General features: G+C 42.8%; 1 protein-coding gene across 3 annotated transcripts; it reads right to left on the minus strand.

Moving 5' to 3' along the window:
* Nucleotides 1-215: 215 nt before the first annotated feature.
* On the minus strand, nt 216-27,987 carry TAF1 (TATA-box binding protein associated factor 1). Of its 3 annotated transcripts, NM_001382205.2 has the most exons (39): nt 27,839-27,987; nt 27,526-27,643; nt 26,816-26,932; nt 25,940-26,059; nt 25,231-25,304; nt 23,809-24,027; nt 23,159-23,377; nt 22,816-23,017; nt 21,641-21,757; nt 21,094-21,261; nt 20,311-20,438; nt 20,097-20,204; nt 19,662-19,835; nt 19,384-19,557; nt 19,195-19,299; nt 17,819-18,019; nt 17,386-17,527; nt 17,123-17,253; nt 16,680-16,760; nt 15,859-16,008; nt 15,578-15,697; nt 15,232-15,407; nt 14,348-14,589; nt 13,623-13,830; nt 12,264-12,429; nt 11,893-12,104; nt 11,594-11,702; nt 11,302-11,400; nt 10,439-10,616; nt 9,253-9,320; nt 8,746-8,868; nt 7,898-7,990; nt 7,737-7,821; nt 7,199-7,266; nt 7,000-7,116; nt 3,233-3,331; nt 2,805-2,955; nt 1,850-2,027; nt 216-826 (listed from the first exon to the last, which is right to left on the minus strand). In NM_001382205.2, exons 1-39 carry the CDS (start codon nt 27,962-27,964, stop codon nt 610-612), a joined length of 5,583 nt encoding a protein of 1,860 aa, NP_001369134.2. In that variant the 5' UTR covers nt 27,965-27,987; the 3' UTR covers nt 216-609. The 3 variants fall into 3 exon arrangements, with proteins under 3 accessions (NP_001369134.2, XP_040554718.1, XP_046795932.1); XM_040698784.2 differs by lacking the exon at nt 3,233-3,331; XM_046939976.1 differs by lacking the exons at nt 25,231-25,304; nt 25,940-26,059; nt 26,816-26,932; nt 27,526-27,643; nt 27,839-27,987 and having other exon boundaries at nt 23,508-23,838.
* Between the last annotated feature and the right edge of the window lie 12 nt (nt 27,988-27,999).

Genomic DNA, 27,999 nt, shown 5'->3' on the forward strand with positions numbered 1-27,999 from the left:
CGCGGCCGCACTGCGCATGCGCCGCTGGTCGCCTCCGCGGGCACGTGCAGCGCGGCGGTGGGGGGGGGGGGGGGGGCAGAGAGCTGGGACTAATTGTAGCTTGAAATTAACACACGGGGCAGCTGCTCGCTGCAGGAGGCTGGAAGGCTGAGAATACGGCTCACACTGCGCTCCCCATCACAAACCATACCTCCAAGAGAGAAAGAAACCTTTTATAAGTTATCAAACAGAGCTCAGGGTGTTTTATTCCGAGCAGCCTTCCTTTTCCCCGGCTGGACGTGCATGAATCCAACAGAAATTATTTTACATCCATTAAAATGAAGAGCAAATGGCAGTGCGATGCCAATGAATGGCATTCCGGAACCAACAAAGGTCACCACAGCCCCACCTTAGGGCACACCATTCCCTCAGCCTCACGTTTTACAGCTGATTAAAACAATACCAACATTCCTCTAATATGAGATATTACATGAAAAGGCTGCTCCTCGTTAACACAGCATTAATGCGGCACCACCGCTGCTCCTTGCATGGAAGTGGGGCCATCAGAAGCCCAGGAGCTGAGAGCAGCTCAGCAGGCAGTGGCTGCAGGGACAAGGAGTGCTCAGGCAGTTATTCATCCGAGTCCAGGTCACTGTCCCCTGCAATGGAGTGAAAATCCTCGCTGTCTTCCTCATCCTCAGACAGGTGCACCTGGCTTAACACGCTCGGTCCACAGCGCTGCTCTTCTTCTTCCTCCTCCTCCTCGGAGATCTCGTACCCCCCGATGCTGCTGAAGCTCGTATCCCTTGTGTTGGACTTTGGGTCTGGCTCTTCGTAGCTGCCGTAACTAGAAAACAAGAGAATACTCATATTATGTCACATCAACAGTTCCCTGTTAACTCCTGTAAAAGGTCCTTGGCTCGAGGTCCTCGAGGAACAACTCGGATCCCACTGTGCACTTCTGTTCTGTCAGTGGGCAGCTGTGTAAAGTGAAAACCCAGCTCTCCTGAACCAACCCACTGCCAGCATCCTCACCCGGCCCTGATGTACTCAGGGCAGGAGAAGCAACTGATTGCTTCCATCCGTTTCCTTCACTGCAGATAGAAAGGCAGACAGTGCAGCAACCACCATCAGAGCACGGCCCATCCACACGGCCGGCTGCTGAGGCACCGGGCTGGGCAGACCATCCACCTCACCCAGCACAGCCCCATTACAGGGAGGTTTTGATGACCTCTGCTTGGGCAGAACTTGCCTGTACAACTTTTTTAAGTAGCACGGAGGGACTGAATTGCACAACTGAAAAAGGAACAGAATCTAATGGCAATACTGTATGGAATGGGCAGACGAGGAAAAGTCAGTCAGTATTTTCTTGAGCTGAAGCAGAAAATAAAGCTGATGTTGTCATCTATGCCCTTTTCTGAGAATGGAACTCATTCCAAAATGCCTATCCCTATTCTTTTGTATGTCAGCTTCCTTTCAAGGAAGGAAATGCTTATTTTTAGAGGAAAAATACCCAGATATCAAGATAATCAGCTAAATCATCTTTTACTTCAAGGGTACCTCAATTTCTGAGGTAATCTATTACAAGTTTTATTTGCACTGCCTTCAAAAACCACTATGCAAAGGAAATTATTTAACTTACAGGGAAAAAGGTGTTTTCATTAGCTAACAGTGTGAAAGCAAAACCGATTTCCTATCAAGAAGTTCAGTGCCATTATGTCTGCAACACAAGCAGAGTGTGTATTCTGCAAGTGACAGAATAACATAAAAAAAACACACCTTTTTACAAAAAACACTTCAGAAGCCTTTAAGAGAACAGATTTTGTTTTGAGGAAATAATTATTTTAACCAGATTCTCAGCTCTAATTACCTGATATTACTGTCCTCCATAACCTGAGATGTCTCCCCACCATCGCCCTCGTAAGACATCATGCTTTCTTCATTGTCCATGCCCATTCGTGTGTTCTCTTGAAGAACATGAGGCTGTTTAGGTCTCACTGCATTGGTCTCCACATCTGAATCACTGCCACTCTCACTGAGCTGGATAGCTGTGTAATAAGCCAACATTTGATCATAAATCAACTGTTTTGTTCTGTCAGGTACATACACAATGTCTTTCTTTAAAGGATACGACACTGACTTAAGTAACGTATGAAAAGTAGTATGTGGAAAACGTACTACAAATGCTGCCTGGGAGGTCATACCACCGACTGAACACCCATTTCTGATGTTATTCACAAACAACCTAATCAGCCCTCCTACTCAAAAGGCCTTATTTGTCAACTCTATATAACCTTCCACCATTACCCCTTCATAAGTTACAGAAGCTATCTCCAAAAACTAACACATTTTGATGCACGACAACTTCCTTAGTGAAACAGGGAAAAAAAAACAGAAGCACCTTCAGACTCGTCCAGAACTCAGTAACATTGTCCACACTACTTCATAACAAAATAAATGTCGTGCTTTCTCTAAACTCTGCCCAATTCTGCTGTGCATCACAAATTATTGTCCCAGTCTTTTCTGAAACATTTGCAGTTTTACCTTATGAAATACAATCAAATAGATCTTGTATTAACTCTGCTTCCTTCCGTGTCCATGCTCATAATGCTCCTATTCAGCTTTAAGTTCCATTTATAGCCATTTATTTTTTCATCTTGCCCTTCAGTATCTTCGTTTGTGACTATCAGGGCACTTGGCCTATGTGTTCTAATTATGCTTTCTGCTCTCTACTGTATCTTTCTGTGATGGAAATGTAAGAAGATTAGCTGTGTTTGTGAACCATCAGTTCTATTCAACCTTTTTATACACAGAGAGAAACATACATGAGAAAGGATTATCGCCTTCTTCATCACTCCCATCATCATCATCCTCTCCATCTGACATGAGCAGATCTTCATACAGGACACTGGCCTGGGGCTGCTGGGTTGATCCTTCTTCTTCATCAGCAAGGTCACCGTCTGCATCTTCAACTTCCTAGGCCGTACAGAATAGGGATGGTGAGATCAAACAACACGGAAACCACTGCCATTCCCAGCACATGAATACAATTTAGAACATGGTTCACTCAGAATTGCTCTCTCGCTGCACAGTGCTAATATTTAAAACTACATTTAAGTGTCTAGCTTTGTTACCAATACTGCCATCCTTCAGGGGGCCAGACACAGCAGACAACCCTTACAATGGAGACTTCTACCACAAGGAGGCAAGTTAACATTTAGATTGTGGCTGGGATTTCTGTAAATATACTCACTGGGGCCGGAGTCTTAGGTTTCCCATCATCATCCTCATCAAACCCTTCAATATCTACGTCAGAGTCTTCCTCGCCCAGCCTACCTCGCCCCTGGCGCATCTGAATGGGGAACACAAATAGCAATACCATTGAGGAAGGCACTACTGGACATGAGCCAGGGGCATGACAGACATCCACACCACAACGGTGGGCAGGGAAACGAGAGGAGGGAGGTGAAAAAACTAAAAATAACAAAAATAAGAGCAAAGATCATTTCTCTTTATCCTAAGATCGGAGAGCACGCAGTCTCAACATACCTTTAGTTGCATGTGCTCACCTATGAAAAGGCAATCTCCAGCCTTAAAAGTGCCAGAGTTCCTTGTTTACCTTTTGTTTACCCAGATATTTCTGGAAAACACCACTAGATCTTAAAAAGTGAACGTTTTCACAGGGTGTTTTCAAGCAGACACAGTTTCCATCAAGCCTTTTCCTGCCCTCCTCTCCCATTCTTCTCCCAGTCACCGTGAGTACAAAGCAGAGAGAACGTGCAGATTCTGTCCCAAAGGCCATAAATTGGAAGCCTACAGAAAACCTGAAGGCTTACACAAATCTAGAAGGAGGCATTCCCAAAGCCACAGACAGCCGAAACAATAAATGGAATCGTTCATATTTAGCCTCTGTTGGCCTGGATTGCTCAAGAACAGCTCCCACTAGTCCTTCTGGTACCAGCTTCAATCTCGTGGCTCTCCTCACCTTCTTCCTCCTCCTGAGTATTTATTTTCATGCTCCTATTACCTTATCTCCTTCTGCTTGTTTTTCTCCTCTAACATATTTTTGTTGTTGTTGTTTAATACAGAGCAAAGACTAAGAAAAATATCCGTGGTTCCTGTAACCAGTTCATTCATAAGGATTTAATAGCTTTAAGGTGTCTTAAGTGGTTTTGTGGATTTTTTTTTCTCTTACAATTACAGTGTATCCACAGAGGCAGCCATCTCTTCCTAGGTGTTCATACAGCTTCTAATCATCATTGGATGCAAGTACAGCAAGTTAATTACCATCCTCCAGAACTATAGAGTACACCTCACCATTTCCCTATTCAGAACCTACAAGGCATTGCATATTAGCAGACTGCAGCTTGAGTCACCAGGTTTCTGCTCTCAGAAGTAGTGAAGCAAACAAATAGTTGGCCTTAGGCAAAGTCTTTTGCAGCTTTTGATTCTCTGCTCTTTGATTTGCAGTGTAGAAATTCCCAGTGCTCTTCACATTTCTCTTCTTCCATCAGAGCAGTCAAACTGAAGGAAATTGCATAGCTTTTGAAATGTATTCCCTTCTCTGCCTGGGAAACCTGCTGACCTTTGTTACCTGTCTCCTGGCAAGGGATTACCTTCTTTTGGTGACTTGCTTACACAACCCATCTCTCCACCCACATGAAAAGATGGAGGATTCTGACTGGAGCTCTTTGCTTCTTTGGAGCTGTGTCCATAGCAGACAAATTGCTCTCATAATGACAGACTGAAGCACCACATGGCACACTGAGGGAAGTGCTGGTATCATACAAATCAGATGGCAAAAGTATATGCAGAAACAGGAGATGTAACGTTCTCAGACACTGAACTGACACAAGTATCTCGAGAGGTGAGGCTGAGATTTCAGAACTAAATGCAAAATGCATTTCTTTGGCACAGTGTTTATATTATTAAACACTGGTTCATCAGAATAAGCATTTATTCTTAAAAGAACAAACGTGGTGAAACAGTTGCCTGCAATCTCAGGTTTGAGGTTTGCCCAGTAGATTTTAAAACAGAAGGCAGAACTTCTACACAGCACAATCCTGCAGAGGCCAAAACTCTAAAAGGATTAGACAGATCTATAGAGAATAGGCCTCTCTGCAGTTCATAAAGACAATGGTCCATATGCAGCTCCAGCTGAAGGTGCCTGGGCTGCTAATTGCCTGCAGCTTCAGTGTAAGCATCGCCATACGTTGGCATCCACTTAGTCCTGGTCCCTGCCAGAGTCAGAAGACTCAGACACATCAATCCTTGGTTTCACTTAGTATGGCCCTTTTTGTATTTCTACAATGGAAGTGGTATAACCACAAGCACTGCTATTGGAAGTGGAAGAAAACTATTTTATCACATACGAAACAGTTAAGCTTCACCTTTCAATCAATTCTATGTCAATCACTGTCTCAAGAGTCCCTAAAACTAAGACAAGAGAGACAAATGGAGGTTTGGATAAAGTGCTCTGAAAGCCTCTAGTTTGTATTTAATTAGCTTCTGAGGAGCTAATGAGGAACTACTAGATTAGGATTTTGATGAAACACCCTTATAACACAGTTTTAATATCATGACGTGCCTAAAAGTGCAAAGAGCAGAAGCAATACCACTTAAATTAGGCAAAACAGGCTTCCTAAGAATTTAAACAGACATATAACCTACAGACAGCTCTCTACTTGCTGCATTTGCTTTTTACATTCTGGAGTCCAATTCCTGAAGACACATATGGGGAGATAAGTATGAGTCACCATGACTACATCTGAACTAAAGCCAAGCAACCATCAGCAGACCTGCCATCTGTGACAAGTTTGGGAGCGTAGGAAGTAGGAGTGCACCTTCAGCCAAGAAGCACAGGGAAAGGGTGGCCCTCAGATGACAAGGTCAGGGGAGGAGCTTCCTTTAGCAAACAGAGAGGAAGAGCAGACAACTAATAAGCAATTTTCACTGCTCAGCCCTCATTTCTTCCATCAACTTGACTAAAAAAAATCAGAATAGATAACACTGTTCTTGAGAAGGAAACCATCAGATAGGAGAAGAATGGTATTTTTGCCCTTCTTTCTCTGAAGCATTGGGATAGTCCTTGATTCCATCTCATCGTGTTTGAAACGTTAAAGTATCTTAGATATTCCCCCAAAAATGTTTGTAGACTGCTATCCTGGCTCCTGCCCTGTAATCTCTATAAACGTATTGCCCAAAATTTAAACCTGTTTTTCTTCTTAAAAATGATCTTAATAGATGCACAAATTGTTCTTGAACATCAAGACCCTCTTTTCTGCTCTGATTTAACTAAAGCTAAACACAACTTTCCAGATGAAATCACACCAGGCATGCACAGAATAGAAAAATTAGTCATCTACAGTTGGGAAGAACAACTGCAAAGAAAGCTTTGCTCTGTCTTCCCACACTGAGTGTGCAACATTTAGATTTGGATCACTCACTCTGGGTCTGTACAGAATAACTGACGCACACACTGCTGTTTGCTAATACAACAGTAATGAAGAGTCAAAAGCGTTACTTCCATCAGAAGCAAAGCAGAAAAATGAAATCTCAAAGAATGCAGAATGAACAGCCTGCTGACCATAGTAGGCATTCTTTGCTCACATCAGCCTCTTCAACAGCAGCCTCACAGAACAGCTCTTCTCGCCTCTTCTCCAGCTACAGTACTGATGTCTTTCCCTGCGGTCTCCTTGCCTTTTCACTGCTTGCCTTAGGGTTTCTAACTGCACCATTTACAGGTTTTGAATTTGCAACCGACATTCAGTTATACCTGACTATACATAGCTCATTTTAAAATCATTTTTGCAAGTTGTTGGGTAAATTGTCTTCTTAGTCTCTTCCTCTAAAGCAGTGTAAGTGCTTCTAACACTTATCCTTAAAAACAGCTGTAAGCACAACACCCTACTAAAAGATCAAATGAAGACAGATTGAGAACAGTAAGCAAGAAGTACCTCTAGATGAAATATTCAGGAGACTGAAACTTAAAAACACTGAAAACCTTGCTTGGACACTTACCTGTGGAGTGTAGGGACCCGGGGTCATAGGATCAAGACTTTCCAGATCTGCCTCCTCTAGCGCTGCCTCCTTAGCAGTAGAGATATCTCTCTCAAGTTGAGTCAGGTGCTCATCGTACTAAGAACAAAGAAGCTTGCTAAGGTTACAGAACAGAAAACTCAAAACATACAAAAACATTGCAATAGACTTGTTTACATACCTCAGCTAAAGTTTGATAACAGATGTTTACGATCTCCTGGGCTGTTTTTGTGTATTGACTGTCTGGCCCTGTAGTAATAAACAAACCTCTTTATGCATTCTGACATTTGTTCACTGTCAGCTGCTGAGACAGAAAGACTGGATTTGGTTACACACAGCTCTCATGAAACAGGTCCCTAAATCCCACTGCTTTCTGATATAAGGAGAAACAAAGTGGGGTTCACGCTCAGCTAACAATGAGCAACCAGTTTATTCCAGCATGATTATTTGGGAGATAAAAAGTTGTATCCTGTCCAACTCAAGTAAACTCCCAGAAACAATTCACCAAAACAGGGATGTATAGTGTTACAAACAGTAAATAAGGCACCATGTGATAATGAAAATATCACCGTTCAAGCATCTCCTTTCTTGGCAAGAAAGGAAAGCAACAATCAAGTTCAGTTTACACAGCTTCAGGCTTTGACAGCACAGCAGAACAGGTACCTGGATGTATTCATTTAAGGACAGAAGAAGACTGAAGCCTTATTTTCACCACCTACCATTGTACTTAATGCTGTTAGCAAGGACGAGGTTAACATCATCCAGGAAAGTCTCCCTGTTCTGGTATTTGTGTTTGGAGATATTCTGCAAGAGATTGTTACCCGTTAAGTAACCAAGCCTGAACACTCCTTAAGTGGCTTCTTCAGATCAAGCTACACACCTTGCAGATCGTCTCTAGATCCATTGGATTAGTGATGACCTTGTAGTAATCAGGAACAAACTTTTTATTAACTGGATGATGAAAAGGCCAAGACTGAAAGAAAGAAAACAGATGCAACTGCAGTGCCCAGCAAGAGCAATCACTACTAGTACAGTACACTTAGGTCTAATCTCACAGTGGGGCTACTATAACACACTGATTTTACAGCTCTGGTGTGAAGGCATTGAAATACTGTATCATCTTTTTCTAAACACCAGACATTGTAAAAAAAAAAAAAAAAAAAGGAGGGGGGGGGAAGGGATCAATGAAGTTTTAAAGGGGACATGTCATCAGTCTAACTGATGACATATGCTCCTGTTTCTTACTCCTTCAGACACAGATAGACAGTCCATTTTATTGGTTAAGCTTAAGGGTTTTAGTAAAATACTAGGAGAAGTTCACCAAAGAGAAATGAGATTGAGTTTGGTTTGCACCTGTGAACTGCATCTTTGAGATCCCCAAAAGCAAGCACTACAATCATCAGGAGAAAAATATGTTTTACAATGAAAATCTTTAATGAAGACCAATGTTTTTCTACTAAAGAGAGGAAAACATTGGCATCATTAAGGATTACGAGCATCAGAAAAAGGACAGGAGCAGTGTCTTCACTTCTGGACCAATGCTCCAATGAAAGGGGTCACTACAGAAGTGTCTGCCAATCAGAAAAACATAGGCCAGCACCCTGCACTGCACTCTTTTTTTCACAGAGCCTTAACAGCCACAGGATGTATATTCCCTGTGATATACAGCTATTGGACTACAATAAGCATGTTTTGCACATCGTGCTCATGCATATATACACTACGTACATCTGGAACTGCCATCATCTTCTGAGTGACAATGTTATCCAAAATGAAGGAAAAGGCCACTTGGTCATCATCATCCAGGAGGGGATTGATTGCTTTTTCTAATCGAGCCAGTTTATCTTCTTTCTGCAACAGAAGTAAGGAAACTCAGTGGCTGACCCCAGACTATTAACTGTTATTATCAGGATACTCCATACCAAAGAAATTCCCATTCCTTTTTTTTTTTTTTTTATGAAGAATCTTGTAATTAAAAGAAATAACCTAAACATAAGCCTACACTCAAGGTGAAGTAACTAGAGTAATGAACAAGCACCTATTTTTTGAGAGAGATTCCACTGAACTGTAGGAGATCGTAAAAATTCAAACACGCCTTACAAAAACTCAGAAAGTTCCCTTATTCTTCTCTCCTTTCTGAAGCCTTGTGTTTTGCCTAGACATGACCTCTATCCTCAAGCACCCCCAACCATCCCTCCCTCTCCACTCTGATCTCAACTCATTCACAAGACTTGCCTCCTTCAGCTTTTCATCACACAGATCCAGCATGGACTGGGATATCTGAGTCAGTGAGTGCTTCGGCCCTGCAAACACACAGCAAGAACAGTGAGATAACTCTGGCCCTGATGGAAGCTTTTAGAACTCAACAACAATCAGTGAACACATCCTGATGTAAAATTTCAAAGAATTAAAAGGAGCACTTTCATACCAATATGAATTACCCTTTACTCCTAAGCATCATTACTTGCGTTTCTACTACAGCTGGGAGTCAGTTCTCAAATACATCCTTAACACACATGGTAACTAAAGTTTAGTATGGGTTTTAAGAGAGACAAAGTTATTTGTAGCAAATTCTCATGCTTCTACTATATATTTCACTAAGTTTTAAGAAGCCCTAAGAGAAAGCAGCTGTGTCTGTGGAACAATATCTGCTAAGCCTTCCAACTCTTCCAAACTTTCAGAGTGTAAGTCTTAAAATGGCTGTTTGTTTCATCAAATCCAGTCGGTAGAACAGAATCACTGAGGAAGTGAAGATGGGCATTTAAGGAATACTCTGAAAACCAAAACCACTGCTCTACATAATTTCACAATACACAGAAACAATTATTTGCAACAGAACTATGAAAAAAACATCTCTCTTTAATTGGGATAAAACAAGGAGTTAGCTGTCAAAATAATAAAGGAAGCAGCAAAGGTACAAAACAAGCACTGCTGTATCACCCCGACTGCTGCACGGCTCAGAGAGACATTCAGTGCAGCTGGAAAATATTTAGCTGCCAAATGAGTAGTTTTTGGACAAAGATTTTTCTGTCAGCAGTCAGAAGACAGTTGACTTACAGTTGCTCAGTGAATTGGTGCTTTTTCCTAACAGCTGCATTATCTGCTTCAGAATCTATGCTTGTTACTTTTTTTATGCAAGCTTTCTGACCTTTCCAAATAGGAAAAGAATTATTGCAACTAAGAAGCAAAAAGTGTAAAATCATTACAATAAACTCTACTAGGAGCCACATGTTCTAAGGCAATAGCTCCAAAAGACATGCATGATTCTTATTTGATAGATCTTATTTGAAAGACTCCATGCATGCTTCACTAAAACACGTCATTGGGTAAAGAAGTTCACATTATTTCTAACAGACCCACCTCTCGTACAAGCACAAAGCACAGGCAACAACAGAGTTTCCCTGCACTGTTAGCAGCTTACCATTGTATGTCGCACTGTTCTTAACAATCAGTTCCAGGTGCTCTCTGAACTCCTCCCGGGAAGGATATTGCCGCTTACGAACATTTTCACGCAAGGTCTGCAAATCCATGGGCCGAGTAATAATCTTATAATAATCTTTGACAACCTTTGGATTTACTGGCGTGTGAAAGGGATATGTCTGAGGGCAGGAAGAGAAAAAGGAATGCTTATTAACATAGCACAAGTACAGTCAATCTCAACTTAATCTCCACAGGCACTGAAGTAGAAGGTTTTTAAGCCATCAGCTGTTTAATTGCATCAAAAAAAAATATTATGAGCTCAGCTCCATGGTGGCTACATTTTTTTCTTCTACAAAATGTTGTTTAATACCATTATGAGAAGGATTCTCAGATAAAATTTGTGTTTTTGCAGAACTAGAGTTCCTTCTATTCTCCTATCAACTGCCTTCATAGCAGGATAAATCAGCATGCATCATAAGAGCCAGGGATTTGAACAATGTGAAAAGTTCTGAGGAAAAGATATTTCCCAAATCTCTCCAGCTGACACAAGAAGGTAAAACAAATAAATGACTCCTCCTGTGCTAGAACACCACAACACTTTCCCAAGGCTCAAAAGGCTTACTAAGTAAACAACCCAGACAATCTATGCTGATAACAGCTTTCCCAAACAACACTTGCAACACAATAACACAGAAAATAGGAATGAAAACAAGGAGTACTGGTTTGGACTCCCCATAGGTAGCACAGACAACGCAGGGGGAGAGGTGGTATATTCATCTGAGGAAAGGCTTGCATAATTCTGGTGTATAATCCATTTTAGCTGTGTTGCTCAAGACAGTTTTCAGTCTGTTAGCTCAGACTTACATTAGGAAGATCCCTCATATCATTGATGATGCCCTCCAAGATGGACGACAGCGTCACCATGGGATCTGTTCGACGTCGGTGGATGGATTTATGAGGACGCTTCAGAAAACAGAGGCAGAAAAGTTAAGGCAGCTCTAAAATGCAAAGTATTAACCTACAGAAGCCGTAGGTTTACTAATGTTCTGGGTAGGTGTCTGGGTTGCATGCTGAGGATGTGCAGAGGTAAAGGAACTGTCCAGTTGGTACAAACAGAAACAGACACTGCAATCAGCTCAGTAACACCTTCACTCACATTCAGGTAGTCACAGTGAACAGTTGTCCCCACTCGCCTCTTCTTCTTTGGAGGAAGCTGCTGCTTAGGAAACTTCAGGACCAGTGATTTCCTGCGAACCTCATCCGCACTAGTTAAAAAAAAAACAGCATAAAACTTTCTCTTGTGATCCCTCTTGTGATCCAAGCCCACTTGTCCCTTAGTATTGGCCATGGTCAGTGACAAACACAATCAAAATGCAGTAGTAATAGTCCGTGTAAAGCCCTGTCACTTTATTCCTGTGATTAATACGCATGTGAGTATTCAACTTCTCGCCTTACCTCTCTATCAGTTGCTTTCCAAGGACAATTTTTGTTCCTTCTACTTTGATGAGTTCTTCGTTATCATTGTGAATGACTGTTTTTTCCAGCTCTTCCTCCTGCTCTTCTGTCATTGCAACAGGATTAGAAGGTGGGGCATTTGTTTGGTAGTAAAGAGGGCAGAATTTATTAGTCCTCATATGGCCAATTGCACCACACGCTCCACATTTTAGCTACAAAGATATAAGAAAGGTGGCAGATCAGAATTCATACATACAGTCCCAGTCAAGAGGCAGAGGAACCTCTTAGTCAGACCTTTTGTACATCACAGAAAAGAGCTCCTCTCCAATGCCCAAGATTTGTTAGCACACTTAAAATATGGATATGCTTACTTTCAGATCTGGACGTTCTTTCAACTTCTTGGGCTTCTTTTCTGGAGGGCCTTTGAGTTTCTCTTTCTCTTGGTTCCGTTTCAATCGCCGTAGCTGTTCCTGGATCCTGCGCCGTTCCTTCCGCATCTCCTCGCGGTGCTGCTCATCAAATAGAGCAAACTTGCGACTGAAGGAGGGGAGAAGGAGAAAAAACACACATCAAAATTTGCCCACTGCTCTTCTGTCAATACGACTTTCATAGGATCACATCACAGAACCATAGAATGGCCTGGGTTGAAAAGGACCACAATGATCATCTGGTTTCAACCCCCTGCTATGTGCAGGGTTGCCAACCACCAGACCAGGCTGCCCAGAGCCACATCCAGCCCTGGGACTTGAACCTCTATCACAAAACTGGAGTAGTCACAGTATGTAAGGCTAAGTTCTTTAGCTTCCATTAAGATTAAGGTTATTTTAGAACTTCAGTTAAACACACAGTCTTCTAGCGTAAACATACTATAAATAACATTAAGGTTATGAAATAAGCTATTCATTTTGTTTATTCAATCTTCATTCAATCCCTTTACACATTATAGTACACAGAATAACTGTATGACCAAACACTATTTCTTTCCCTCAGCATCAAACAATGGACAAGACTTCTAATATACTCTGAATGGACAGCTATGGAACCACCATTTCTCTGAGCAATTACAGTGTGAGGCTTCTGCACTCACTTGTTTCAAATCACTGCCTTCTTGGAGTATTGTGCAATTTTCACAAGCACCATTTCCAAATGCTTCACAAAGAAAACTGCATCACTTCATGGGTTAGAGGACCAAAGCCATAAGCAGTTTAACCAAAACTGCACGACTTTAGATGCCAAAGAAACAGAATGCCTAGTACCACCCTGCACAGCATTCTGAATTTCACATATTGAAAGTGCAGAAAAAATGACTGGTGATACCTTGGCTTTTGGCTTTTTTTTGGGAGCTTTTTGATGGGAGCCAAGGAAAAGGGTCTGCTACGCAGAGAAGTCAGACAGGTGCTATAAAAACAAACTAGAAAAGGGGCAGAATGGTTTCACTGCAGCTTTCCAAACTTCTGTAGCCAGCAGAGAAATGCTTGGACCTTATCAGGATTTTACTCCCTATCCCAATATCCCAAGCTCTTTGGAGCATTTGAAACTCAACCCTACTAAAGGAAAGTCTCCTTTGAAACAGCCATCAGGCCCTTCCTTCAAGAGCAATAAAGCTGGTATTTCCAATTTAACTACAATGGATTATATTTGTCATAAATACAAACTATCTACGGGGTACTTCCTACTCACAATAGTATGAAATAGTCTACAAGGAAAAAAAAAAACCTGATTGGTCTCACATGAACTCTTCATCCTTTGTAGTCCGTATGCGGCAGTAGGCATCGATGACAGAGGGCTTCCGGACTGTCTCACACCTCACATATTCCTTCCCATCCTCATCTCTAAACGTGCGATAGATCTTGAGGCGGCGGCCGGTGGCAGAGGAATTAAGGCTGGTTACTGAGGCAGTGTCATCATCCTTGTGGGAGTTTGCAGAGGCTCCTGAAGCTAACATTACAAAGAAGGCCTTTATTTGCTACGAAGGAGATGATCTTTTCCCTGCCAGCTACAGACATGTCAGGTTCTCTGTCAGAATACACTTACAGTACACAGGCCTCCAGGAAACCCAAGCCTGGCAACTGACCAAGTAGCTCATTTACCTCCAATTAACAAATTATACCTATGGGCCATAGTGGTGTGTAACAGACTGAGATCTGCCTACATACTGGTCATATCTGTTTCGCACACGTAGTTGTACATACACACAAGATCCAATGAGAGTACCACAGACTGGGTGCAAGAACACCCTTCTACTTATGAACTCATCTTGAAAAAATTACTCAAAAGAAAAAAAAAAGTGAGGGGGGAAGGAAGAAACAACCAAAGCTATTGGGCAAAGGCAACACTTTAAATGTATATTCAGCCACTGAATGCTCAGGAGAAGGAAAAAGCCCTAGGTATGTGTCAGTACTTTCACACTCTGAAAGGCAGGACTAGTTGCATTCTGGTTGTTGCAGTTACTTACACAGCCCCTTTTTGTCTCTCCTGTCCTTTTTGCCCCTGTCTTTGTCATTCCCACTGTCTTCTCCCAAAAGCATCCTTTGCAACTCCTTTCGTTCCTGCTCTTCTCTTTCCCGAGAGAGCTGAGAACTAGTTTTCTTGTTCTGTAACATATTCTCAATGTTCTTTCCCATCTCTTCAAAGTCACTGTCTTCAGCTGAACTGCTGTCTGTGTCTGTTGACAGGATCTCAGTGGACTCCAGAACCCTGAAATGGGAGGCATCTTGAATGTCAGTTACCTTCTCAGAAATACAAAAGTAAAAACGACACAAAGGTTTTAAAGTTAATACTGCAAATCTCTAATAAGCCTAATGTATTCTCCTCTCAGTCTTCCTGCAATCTAAATGTCAAAATTATCAATTGTTCCAAGCCTGTCTCCTCCATCAACTCAATTTCTCTATCATCAACACTACTATATTCCCTCCCTCCTATCACCTCTTGAGCCACAGAAAGAAATAATGCATGAAAAGTCTGGCAGTCCTAAAGAATAGGACATAGAATTGTTAGCTGCCACTCAATTGAGTTACAGCAAAAGAAAAGAGAGAAGAAAAAGGAAAGAAAGGAAGGAAATTGGTTGGTGAACTGATCCGTGAAACCCCTCATGCTATTTTATGTGGCAAGCCACGTGATTGATTCTGCCCTTCCAAGAGATGTATGACAGCTAAACACCAAAGCCAACCCTTAAGTTAACAGTAACGACCAAAGCCCTCTTTGTATTTTGTGGGCCCAACCAGATGAATCAACAACTACACCACTACATATCAGAAAGCCCCAGGCATTCATAGTTCTGGACTTTCAAGGTGGGGACAGGGTGGGGTTCACAGCTGTAAACATCAGATAAGAACTCACTTATTCTGCAAATCAAAAATGCGCTGACACTCCTCTTTGTATCTCTCCTGATGTTCTGCTACGGAAAACCGAGAGCCACGTGCAAATTTGCTCATAGGACCTTCTCCTGAACGAGCCTGCTCTGTAGACATTGTGCGTACCACGTCAATGACTTCCCATCGGGACAGCTTTTTTATCTGAGAAGACAGAATAGAAATGGCTTTAGAGACAGGCAACCGACATAGCTGGCTGTGGATTTCAACCTTCTTACCATACGACTAGAAAAGTGTATACCCCTTCCACCATCTGCTGCTGAAACCATCAATGAAGAGAACTTCGTGTTTATCTGCTACAGGTTCAGGCTCACCTCCTCTTCAGGCACTCCAAATTTACGCAGAAGCTGTTTGGCATTTTTGAGAGAAAGTCGACGAAGATCAGCATCTGTCCCAGTTACTGTCTTTTTCACAGGCTGGGGTTCCTTATCATCCTGGTCAGAGAAAGATACAGTCTATGAACAACTTCACATAAAAATCTTTACCAGGGCCATTTTCAGACGTTTTCTCCAATCAATACTCCATATTTAATCCCTTTCTCTTGCACAACTTCCCACTTACTGCTTCTTGTTCAACCGAACCCTGGGAATGATACCTTTTGCTGAGTTGGTTTGTTTGGAATCTTCACATAAGAAAATCCTTCACCACAGCCAGTAGGATCTGCTACACCAGTCACTTCTAGAAGACACTTGCCCTTCATAGCAGCAATGAAGGCTCGTGTGGTGTTCCATGGAGCCGTGCGCACCTGCCAGCAAGAAAAGAAACATATAACAGCAATCCTACTACCACCACAGACAATTCCAAGCTTTTTAATCTCCAATTCTTCCAATCATAGGACAGCTTGAGTTCAAAGAGACCTTAAAGATCATCCAGTCCCAACACCCTTGCCATGAGATCTCTCTGGAGCTTTCTCTTGTCCAAGCTGAATAAGCCCAGCTCTCTCAGCCTTCTTTCATAAGAGAATTGCTCCAGTCCTCTGATAATCTTTGCCACCCTCCTCCCAACCCACTACAACAGCTCCACATCTTTCTCACATTGATGGTGCCAGACCTGGACGCAGTACTCCAGATGAGGCCTCAGAACACAGAGCAGAGGGGGACAACCACTTCCCTCACCCTGCTGGCCACCCCTCTTTCTGATGCAGCACAGGATACAGTTATCCTTCCAGGCTGCAATTGCACACTGCTGGCTCACGTGCAGCTTTTCATCCACCAGAACTCACAAGTCCTTCTCAGCAGGGCTGCTCTCAAGGAGTTCTTAATCCAGACTGTACTCATATCTGGGACTGCCCCAACCCAACTGCATCCCCCTGCACTTGGCCTTATTAAACCTCACTAGGTTCACATGGGCCCACTTTTCAAGCCAGTCCAGGTCCCTCTGGATGGCACCCCTTCCTTACATCACCCTGACAAGTACCTCATCATCGATCTTCATTTGGAAATCCTCTTCATTCTCTTCTTCTGGTGCAAAGAAGGATTTCTCTCCATAACCTGCATCCTGCAGAAAAACATTATACATGCTATTTTTTCCCCTCTCACAGTCCAGCCCTGTCACACACTGCTTACTTTATGCTGGAGAGGTCTAGCCAGAAATAGAAACACTTGCTTACAACCTCCCCTTGTTACCTTCGACCATAACTAGCTCAACATCTAAATACTAGGCCTAAGTTCTTCGAGAGCCATTATATTCTTATCTCCCTTCTTATGTAGCAGAAAATTTAGCAAACTGCCCAGTCATCAGGAGCCTAATTTGCCTACTACGGAGCACAATTAGCTTTAGGCTGAAGGCATTTCCTAAACTCATCCTTCACAGAACTATTTGTCAGCAAGTTGCCTTGGAGCCAACAATGAATGGCTTACCTTGAGTCGCTGCTCAGCTGCAATCATGCTGTAGTAAGCGCAGCACTGCTCTGGGGATACCATTGCTCTGATCTCTTCCTCTGTCGGCAATCTGAAATCTGGCTTTAAAACCCACCAGTTGGAGTCCATCCCTGGAAAACACACAGATCAAATACAGAGTAGTATCCTACAGATATCAGATGCCAACAATTCTTACTGTATTTCAACATTTGGTATCCCTCTGCAATGCCGGTATGCAAGCAGGAAAACCCTGAAGTACCTACCTGTACGTTTGAAATCAGCACAGAGCTTGAGCCGCTTTCGGATGCTGCTCTCTGAGTGTGAGGGAAAGGCCTTCTTGATATCCTCCATGCGAATTCTCCGAGGACGGTCTCTGCTTTTCCAGAAGAGGCGGTAAATGAAAACCTACAAAAGCCCGAAGAAAGAAAATGACAAAGCTGCAGGGATAGCATAAGCAGTGCTACTTTTTTACAGTGACTACTTCAGACTTCATTGCTTCTTGTTAAGTTTACCTGGTAAGGTTTTTAAAGCCACAGATCTGCTTCAAGTGCAGCCACTTTTGAGAACAATGTGGAAAAATATGTCTTGAAATTTTCTATACTACCACACAGGGAATGTCCATGCTTTGAACAGCAAATTACTCCAAAGAATTCCTCCAAAGACCCCACAGATCCCCAAAGCACCTTTACCACATACCTGCAGAAAATCTCTGATATGGGTGTTAGCTCGTTTAGAGTTTGGACCGGGTACTTCATAAAGAGGGCACTCCTGGCCAACCACAAAAATATCCACTAATTCTCGGACATAATAGCCTTGTCGTGTCCGGATGATCAGGAAATCTGTCTCAGGCATCTTATGTAAATAGATAGGGGCCCGGAAAAGGTTGTTTTCAAATGCCTAACAAGAGGAAGAAATCAAAGTTTGAAAGTTAGGTTTTGATCCAATTTTCTCCAGCACAATCTATGAGAAAAATCCCAAAAACGAACCCAAACCCCCAATCATTCTAACAGTACACCATCATTAATAATGGTGCATGTAGTCACAATGTTCCTTGCTTACTAAGAGAATAACTAAGGACGAAGTAGAAAAGCATAACAAAACTTAGAACAAATGCAGAAAGAGATTGAAGGATTCTTTGGATTTACCTTTAAGGAGGTACTTTAAAGAAAGGACAAGAAGGACAAAGAGGCAGAAGAATGCTATAACCATGGAAAAGAGCCCATAACACCCTCACAACCTGGGAATAGAAAGCAATAGAAGCAAAGTCTGAAGGCTTTGCTCAGAAACCAAGGCTGCAAGAACCTAATCAGAAAAGTAGAATGCAGCAGAGTTCAGCCTCTGAAGGTAAGAGAGCTTAAGCAAGCAACAATGAGGCACTGGACTGAGCTTCCAGAAGTCCTGGTTTACCCATGATGAAATCCTGTTTGGCTTGAACAATTAGCATTACTAATTCTGTGATTATCCTCTACTACAGTGCTTCATATTATTACTTTTTTTCCTGTGGTACAGTCGTGGACAGAATTATTGCTCCAGCAACAGCAACTACCCATAATTTGAACTGATTTATTTTCACATTTATCACAGTCACTGTAACCAGTTGTTCCTTACAACATTCTTAATTTGTCTCCTCACCTCAACTGCATGTACTTTAACAACACAGAAAGCCTCATCACACCAGAATTCTTCTCACCTGACTAGTATCCAACTGGCACCCAGCAGACAATTAACAGTGAAGTTCTCACAAAGAACACGTTTTTGCTCACACACCATGAATCATGACAAATCCGTGTTTTCTATCTCCTCCAACTCTGGCTTAACTGAATTTCCCAGCATTCAAGCAGTTTTGGCCTTCTATTTAGACTTCTCTAACAGCAGTACTTCTAACATCATTACAGAGCAAAGCAGGAAAGATTCACCTCCTGCAATTCCTACCATTCCTACAATATTTTGAAAACCACACAACAGAGAGACACTGCAAAAATAAAATAAAGGCCAACAACTGCACTATTATCTGTAAACACAGAGACTTAACCCAAAAATTAAACCGAATCTGGCACACCTGTTTCTCTCACCTGCAGTAGCTGGCCTGGATGCAGAGAACCCAGGAATGGAGAAGTGTGACAATAAACAGTCTCTCCATATTTACAGTCTGGAGCTCCCGGATCTTTGCCAGGTTTCTGCAACATGCAGTGAAAGTGCAATTAGCACCCAGCAAGAGGCAGAAGAAAATTACTGCCCAACAGCAAAACTTATACACTCACCCTTTTGTAGTAATTTTTAATCTTTGTTGCCATGCCGACCTGCATCATTAAAGGAGCATTTTCCTCACTGTATTCAGCAAGAATGAGATCTCCATCCTTGCCAGTCAGGTCCTGCGGTGTGCGCATGAAGAACATTTCACCCCCCCCAGAAGCCTGACGCTCCTGCTCTCTCATCTGTGCCAGTGAAAAGACAGCCATCAGGAAAACAGCACACTAAATAGATCTGCTGTGCAAATGGAGCCACGGCAGACATTATACGCAGAGAAAAATAACTGTACCTTAGCTTTCTTTTTTATATGCTTCAGTAGAGGTTGCACGGCATGGGGCCCTGGTTGGGACAGGGCACCAAAAGAGTATTTCTTCAGGGGAGGCCGATGAAATTGTCGAAGCTTCATAGGACCCATATGGGTGGGAAAGAATGGCTGGCGAAGTTCCACTGCTGGAATAGAGTGCTAACACAGGAACAAAGTAGGTATTAAGAAAGAATGACACACAGCATCTCAAAATCATCCTCCAGTTTGGCTGATCCTTACATAAGAGAACCTAGTAATACTTTTAGGACTGCTGGTAGTAACACCAGTGCATTCAAACTCATTTATTATCATACAGATTAACTCCTTGACAGAAAGTGCTTCTCAACCATATTCTCAGCTAGAAAGCTCATTATGAAGACAATCCATCTCTCACTCTATATGCAGTACTGTTGTGACTACCTGGATGATGTTGCCTCCAAAGGTTCCTCGAAGTCCCTGCTGTTTAGGGTAGTAAAACTCATCATTGGAGAGGTTCCAGGGATCCTTCACCTCTGGCTGAGACATGTTCTAACCAGTGTTAAACAGAGAGTGAGACAGGTGTCAAATAAACACATAAATCAGTCACTTCTTTCAGGTCATTCCCAACCTGCAAAACATTAAAGCTTATGCTAACCTGCTGCGGTTCTTCCTTTATGACACCTGTTTTTCCCAACAGGATTCGGCTCTTCTTTAGAGAAGATTCTTTCTTGTTTTCCTTGGATGGAGAGTTCAAAGTCATTTCTTCCTTTTCATCAGGAATTTCTAAAGAGACAAGTAAACATACTGTAGGCACTCCTCCTAGCGTCCCTTTTCGGTATCACAACTTCCTGCTAAGCTGGAAGTCGGTCATGCCAGTTTGTAGCAGTATAAGCATTGCATACATTCAAATCAAACTCCGGGCATTATGAGTAAGTGTGTAGTAGCAGTGAAAATGCTGTCAGGTATTATGCAGAACCCTTGCTGCCACGTGCCACTACTGTAGCCTGAAAGAGGCTTATGGAATCTGCTTCTTCAGGCTTTAACTATAACCCATACTGAGAATGGCATGGGCTAGCCTGTGGTTTACTTCCCTCCCTCTTCAAACCAACATGCCTGCAAGTAAAATTAAGACAGCTGGTTCTAAAACACACCAGGGGTCAGATCACTTATGTTGAAATTAAGTCTGAGGGCATCAATGTTTACTCTCCCATTGCTGCTATTTTCCTGGGAGCAGAAAGTGCTTGCCACACTGTTATCAGTGTTGCTGCCTTTCAATTAGGCTTTCAATCACTTGCAAATTATTTTCAAAAGTCAGTACAAGGAAAGGCCATAAGCATTGACCCAGATCATTTATTTCCATTACAATGCAATTACAAATCCTTCCTTCTATTTCCACTTGCATTTTCTCATTTGAGTCAAATTTCTGGATGCCACATACCTAGAATTATGTTTTCATCATTTGGATCAAGTGTCAAGACAGGGGGATCCAAGTAGGTCTCCATTGCCTGATCATCCCAGATGATATTGTCTTCCCACCGGCCATACACTAACTCTTCATTATCAATTGGGAAGATGGAGTACCAGGGCTTGTCTTCATCCAGGGAAACTGCAACAACCACAATACAGAAATTCTTATATGCAAGCTTGGCAGATATCCATTTTAGAGCTCATCCTTCACATCATCTTTACTCAACTTCCCCAGTCTTTCTGGGCCTTCTGAGACAGGAACTCTCAAAGGCAAAAGAAAACTGAACTTGGAAGCAAAGAGGGATCAGTCATCACTTGAAGAGATTTTGCTCCACTATAACACAGAGACTCTCTAGGAATTAAACAGCAGGGCTTTAATGGGTTTTAAGGCAAACATACAAGACTTTCACCTACACCTTGTCACCATGAGGACCCCACTATTACAAAGAACACAAATGTACAGAGAAATATATGTTACGTGCACCTATTCATTGGGTGAAAATTAACATCCTTGTTACCTTGCTGTTCAGGGGTCTGTTTTTCTTTGCCCTTTGCCATACCCAGGACTCCTGCTACACCTGGTTTCTGTGCTAGTGGAATGGGTGGATTGAGCAAAGAGCCACTGCGGTTCAACCCTAGAAAAAAAGAAAACAGAAGTAATGTTAGCTTGAGTTAGGAAGGTATTGCAGATACCTGTTCCTAAATCAGCATTTAGTGATACACAAAGAGTGATTTCTAGTCAGAATTAGGACGGGTCTACTCCTATCATAACGAACATCATGTCATTAGTACGGGTAAGACTAACTTAGAAAAAGTTCACCCACAGCTCACTGCTGGACTCTCCAGCCTTTTCAAAATTATGTTTGGCTAGCTCTGTGTATGTTGCACAACAATGCATAAAGTGCATTTCTGTGTAGTCCTTATGAAAGGGGGAGGCTCTGTGCAGTTACCACTAACAGAACAGTTGGTCTGGCCTCCAGCAGCTCCCCGTCTGATCTCAAGCTTGAAAATGACAGCCAAGCAGACATGAAGGAATTGTTCTGCAGAGTGTGCTTGCCCTGATCCCTTGTCATTCTACCAGGGCAGACTAACTCACATATGTCCACATCATGTGTACCACTTAAGTTTATACTTGTGCTAGGTATAAGATGTAATACATGTGAATGGGCTAATCATTCCCACTGAGGTCCCTTCCAACCCAGGCCACTCTGTGATTCTGTGTGGTTCTGTGGATGAGGAGCTACGAGACATGGTTTAGTAGCTTGTGGTACCAATGGGAATGAGAAGGTGGTTGGACTAGATGATCTTGCAGGTCCTTTCCAACCTTGTGATTCTATGATGATTCTATGATTCTAATCATGCATAGGATGTACTGTAGCTTTTGATGGGAATGGCACAGTGAGTCCAGGTTGGACAGATCAAGTACAGCTGTTCTAACATGAAAATTGTAATAAAAAGCTATCTTCAGTGTCCCTTCCCAGATCCTCAGCATTTTGCACCAATAGCTGAACAGCAAAGAATTTATGCTAGCACCCACTAAAGATAGGCGTGATGTAAGTTGATGTTCCCATTTGTTTTTCCTTGTAGAAGCAAGGCAAGATATAAGACACATAATAAGAATTACATTCTGTATTTGAGAGGAAAGCACTCGATCAGTCAGCTAAATTACAGTTCATATCGGATCATTACTTACCTTGTTGGGCATTGTATGCAGTGGCATTTCTAGTCATGCTTGATGGCAGCCAGCCTGCCAAACTCGCCCGCTGTGTTTTTGTTCCTTTGTGTTTGACATCTTCTCCATTCCATATAACATCGTCTTCCCACTGGAGCTGTGTCACCATAAGGAAGTGTTCATCAGCTAGCAGATCATCCTTCTCATCCGCCAACTCTGCATCCTGGAAGGAAGGAAAGAATAGTTTTTTCAATATTTACATTGATTTTACACTCTCAAGCTCAAGGAGACAAAATAGAAATCTCATACTGTATGCTGCACAGCCATCCTCCACAGCCACACACACCCCCAGTTACCCTCTCACCTTCTCATCTGTCTGTCCTTTAACCTCCTGCTCTGTCTTCTCTTTCAGCTTGAAGCCATAATCAAATCCACTGCCATCTTCTGGGATTCCCAGCATGTCATACCAGAGCTGTGCTGGGCCGTAGCGCCATTCTGCCACTTTAGGCTTTGTATCTGTCACCTTGTCTGTATCACCAGCTGACTGAGAAAATTTTGATTCCACAGGTGCCATCATAGTAATCTAAAGCGTAGCAAATTAGGGAATGGTTATAGCAACAGTCTACGCATCAGTAACAGGTTTATCCTTTCAAGTTGCCCAGCTCATTCTCAGAGGACAAAAGTGTACCTAAGAAATGCTTTTCCATACTTACTAGCTGCCTTAAGAATGTTCTGCAATTAGACTTCCAAGAACACAGATCTCTTCTTGATACAAAGAGGATAAGCTCTCCTATTGATCCTGTACCATGGATGCAGCCTTCTGAGTAAGAAGCAATCACCTGAAGTCACTGACTAGCATCTGGAGAGCAGCTTCTGCCATTACTGGAATACAAGCCAACCCTGTCCTCCAGCTTGATTCCAGAGGAAAAGCTCTTTACTCTAGAAAGTTGCTGTCCAATCCACCACTACTCCCAGTGCTAGCCGGCAACCCTGTCTAAGTCTCAGATATCCCACCTCATCATCTGAAAGGCACTGCTCAGGAGGGGGAGGAGCAGCAAACTCATATTCCCAGGGAGATTTTCCTTCCATTCCACTCTCAACTACAACTTCACCCTCCTGTATCTGCACTTCTTGTGCCAGCTCCCGATGCTTCTTCTTGCGCTTCCTTCGGGCGCTACGCCAAACTGATGGGATATTCTTTCCAGGGCCAAAGAGACGGAGGAAACGCAGCACCTAAAAGAGAAAGAAAGCACCGTGGGATGATTGTCTTTCTTTCCCCCACCTGAAAAAGCAACAATGAAGGAGAACATTCTGAAACTCGGAGGCTTGGTCTGTACTACAGCGCCAAGCCCCTAACAATCAGCCATTTCATTGCTACACTTCATAAAAATTTCTGATCCATCAGGTTGATATTAAACATTAAAGAAAAATTAACACTTGGAAATTATTATTTTTATTTCAAACCATCACAACTTTCAAAAGATGCGGAGACTGAAGAAGAGACAGTAGTGATCAGCCACACAGACAAAGCTAAAAGACACTTACATAAAGCACAGATTTCTTAAGCGACCAGAGACAAATACTGTTCAACGCTGAATCAGTCTCTGATATCACAAATTGAGCACCAAATGAAAACAAACAAACAAAAAAAAAAACCACAGGAAAAACACACGTGTTGTTAGAAACTCACCTGGATTTCTAACAGATCGAGATTAGGTAATTCATTAAAATATGACATCTAAATATGCAAGACCCTCAGCTTCTTAAGCAAAGCCTATGATGGAAGCACTCTCAAACCAAGCTATCCCAGCTGGCAATGATCTGTTTGGCATCTGTAAGCTCATCTTTACCTTCCATCCCCTCTCACATTTCCTCTCCTCCTGACAGTTTTTAAGTATTCAAACTAATTAACAAACACAACAAATACATTTGCTGTCTGGGACATCTTTAAGAAGTACTGTAATAAATTTGTTTTCTGAAAAAAGGAAAGAGTTAAGAATTGCAAAGAGTTGAGGGCTAATAGTGAAGATTTCAAATCATTCCTACAACCAACTTCTTATTGTTCCAATCTCTGATCCATACTTGAAGATTTAAGTAAAGGATACAAACTTCACAATTTTTTTGAGTAAGTCAACATCAAGTTTAGAACAGCATGAAGGGAAGTTCATATTTAGCAGAAATGCCAGAAAGGACAGTCCCAGAGAACAGCAAATATTACTTCACGCCCTCATTTCCATGAGGCTTTTTAAGAGGCACTCGTGTATGACAGGGAAAGCGCTGCAGTCTGGAAACAGCAGTAGACAGAAACTAAACTAAAGTAGTGAGATGAGCAAGACTATCTCTGCAATTACCTACTAAATACCCTTAATACGGTACAATTCATTCTTAAAAGGCTCACATGATAGTTTCTGTCACTTTGCCATATTTTAACAATACCTTGCCTGGTCGAAATTCCGGGAAGAGCTCCGTAACATTTGGCAACAGCTTGGAAGCGTCTCGCTGCATGATTCCTGCAAGAGGAAGTGTGAGTTTGCCTTCCTGGACTCTGCCTGCCTGGATTCTTGAGGTCCCATCTCTGATTCAGAATCAGAGCTGCTGCTGAAGTCCACCTTGTTGGAGGCAGCAGAGGAAGGAGCAATGATGGAGGGCAAAATGATACCGTCCCCATTTTCAGATACTACGATAGAACAAGCACCTTATAAACAAACAGATTTCCTCCCTGTCCCCTAGTACAAATACATAATGCCACATCTACTTTTTACACCATGTTATGCAAAAACCAAGCCTCTGTAGATGTTATGAGTACCACTGTTGATTAACCTTTATATTGTATGTGCTCCAGGTGAACTTCCCAGCCACAGCTGAGAGAATGAGATAAAAAAAAGCACTGTTCATTGTGAACATCAGTATTTTAGCAGTCATTAAGTCATAAGAAATATCATACTTTACCCTGGGTTTCGTACAGGAGCCCATCTCAGACAGTCCCACAACACTGTATCAGGACAAAGACTCACCTTCAAATGCAGTCTGCAAGCAGAATTTTGATGACGCGTGGGTCCTTCCCACAGAACAAACTGCTACACATCAGTGTTTGCTTCCTTCAGACACTCACATTGCCAGAGGGAAAAAGGAAGTCATCACTCACCAGTGGCAGCTGCATCCTTCTCATCTTCTTTCTTTCCAGGTACTGGAGGCGGTGGTGGTGGCGGCATCAGCTTGGAATCAATATCTTCACAGTCGGCATCATAATCATCCTCATCTTCATCTAACCAGTTAGGAAACAAGGCTGTATATTAAGCTGACTACAGAGGGGAGCAAGGCAACCTTCCCATCTGTACTATCTCATATCTGTCCCAACCTGCTGAGAAGACCGCACCTCTTCATTAGCTGAGCAAGAAAGATCATTCTCGTTTCATAACTAAAACTCTTACCAATTCAGCTTCCTTCACACTAATTTGCAATATTGGAACTTATGACACTTAAAGGAAACTTAATTAGGAACTTAAAAGGGAAAGCCATGTGTTTGAAAATCTGTTTCTGCTGCACAGAGATCTCTGGCACCAACAAAAGAACTGAAGGGCTTTCTGGAGGAAGTCGCTTGGAAAGAGAAATCAGAGGGAAAAAAAGGAGAGAGGTTACGACTGATGTTACACTCCAAGGGGCCAGGACCTCTTCTCTACCTTTGATTATCTCTGAGAAGCACTTGACAGCCTTAATAACTCTTTTCCTAAGAATGCAGGTTAAAGAAATATGAGCAAGTATTAGTATTCTCTGCAGATCCCAAAAGAAGGATATTTGTTTCTCTTCTGAGTGTAGTTTAACTCTGATGAAGAACTCATTTGAAATAGGAAGATAGCAAGCAGTGGCTTTATCCTGTGAACATGTTCACAAAAGCTTTTATTTTGCTTCTTGAAACAGTGAGTGAAAAGGCACGACAGCACCCATCAAGAGAACTACTGCTAATGCTAATTGCCCCAAAACACACTCAACTAGCTAGAGCTGTAATGTTAATCCCATTTACCTTGTCTTCCAATCGGCTGCAGGCTGCCCATTGCCTGCTTATACCTACGGCTTTCATCTTCTGCCACTTCATTGATATCTGAGTAATCAACAGCATCTTCTGTGCTCTTAACCCAACCTGAGGAGAAAAATACCCCATCAAACAAAACATTATCCCAATGTATACTACTAATGTCTGACTTCATTATGCATTCTATGCTTCCTTTTCTTACGGGAATAAAACCATTTAATTAACTTTTTCACATCAGAATATTTTCTCACCATTCCAACCAAAAGCTCTGAATTTCTCCTACAGACTTACAGGTAACAAGCTTTAGCACAAGAAGTACCTTTCACTTACCCAGTGAAACCGTTAGAGAAACTCACAAACAAATAAATAAACAAGAGGTATAATAACAAGCCATGCATTAAATAGCCTTGCAAGCATTCAACACACGAGTTTAACACAGAGGAAAACACAAACTAAACTTATTTATAAGGAAAAGGATAAGATGTAAAAAGCTAAACCTTGTAAAAGAGAACGCGTACAAAGGGGAACAGGAGATAAGAGGGGATTCATTCTGACATGAAAAAGAAAGAAAGGCCTTTGCCAGAGAACCTGTCACCAGGCACCGTGCTATTGCTTACAGCCCAGAGGACCCTGGTGCACCCTTTCCTCTCTAAGGAAAGCTCTGACACTGCCGTTTCACTGCAGGTACCCCAGTGCCTGACCTTCCTCATCCAGGTGGGCTCCATCAGCCTCCGGGCTCTCGTCCTCGCTGGCTGTGATCTCAGTGATCAGATTGCCCAGTCCGAGGGCACCCAACCCGGCCAGGTGCTTCTTGGATTCCTGGAGAGATCAGAGCCACGTCCCAACAGGGAGGCTCCTCCGCCTCCCCCGTCCCAGCCCGGAGTCGGCAGCCCCCGCGCGGCACCCACCGCCCCGCCGAGGCCTACCCCGGCCCCCGCCGCCCCTCAGCCGCCCCCTCTTCTCCCTCCCCTCCGCCGCGGCGCCCACGGCGCCTCCCGCAGCCAGCCGCACTACCTTGTCGAGGACGCTGTCTCCCTCGAGTTGCCCGGCCTCATTGATGTTGCCGAAAAGGAAGCCGGCCAGCGAGAAGGGCTCGGCGCGGCCGCCATCCGCCTCCTCCTCACTCTCCGAGTCCGACATCGCGGCGGCGGCAGCGCCGGGCCGGAAGCGGAAGT

Source organism: Gallus gallus, chromosome 4 (assembly GCF_016699485.2).
Source record: "Gallus gallus isolate bGalGal1 chromosome 4, bGalGal1.mat.broiler.GRCg7b, whole genome shotgun sequence".
Classification (NCBI taxonomy): domain Eukaryota; kingdom Metazoa; phylum Chordata; class Aves; order Galliformes; family Phasianidae; genus Gallus; species Gallus gallus.

Bases quoted from the DNA above. Each gene is read 5' to 3' on its own strand.
- TAF1 (NM_001382205.2), bottom strand. From the start codon at position 27,964: ATGTCGGACTCGGAGAGTGAGGAGGAGGCGGATGGCGGCCGCGCCGAG. The intron at 26,933-27,525 runs GTCAGGCACTGG...TTTTCTCCTCAG, and splicing joins AGCCCACCTGGATGAGGAAG to GTTGGGTTAAGAGCACAGAA. The intron at 11,703-11,892 runs GTAAGGCGAGAA...TTTTTTAACTAG, and splicing joins GGAAAGCAACTGATAGAGAG to TGCGGATGAGGTTCGCAGGA.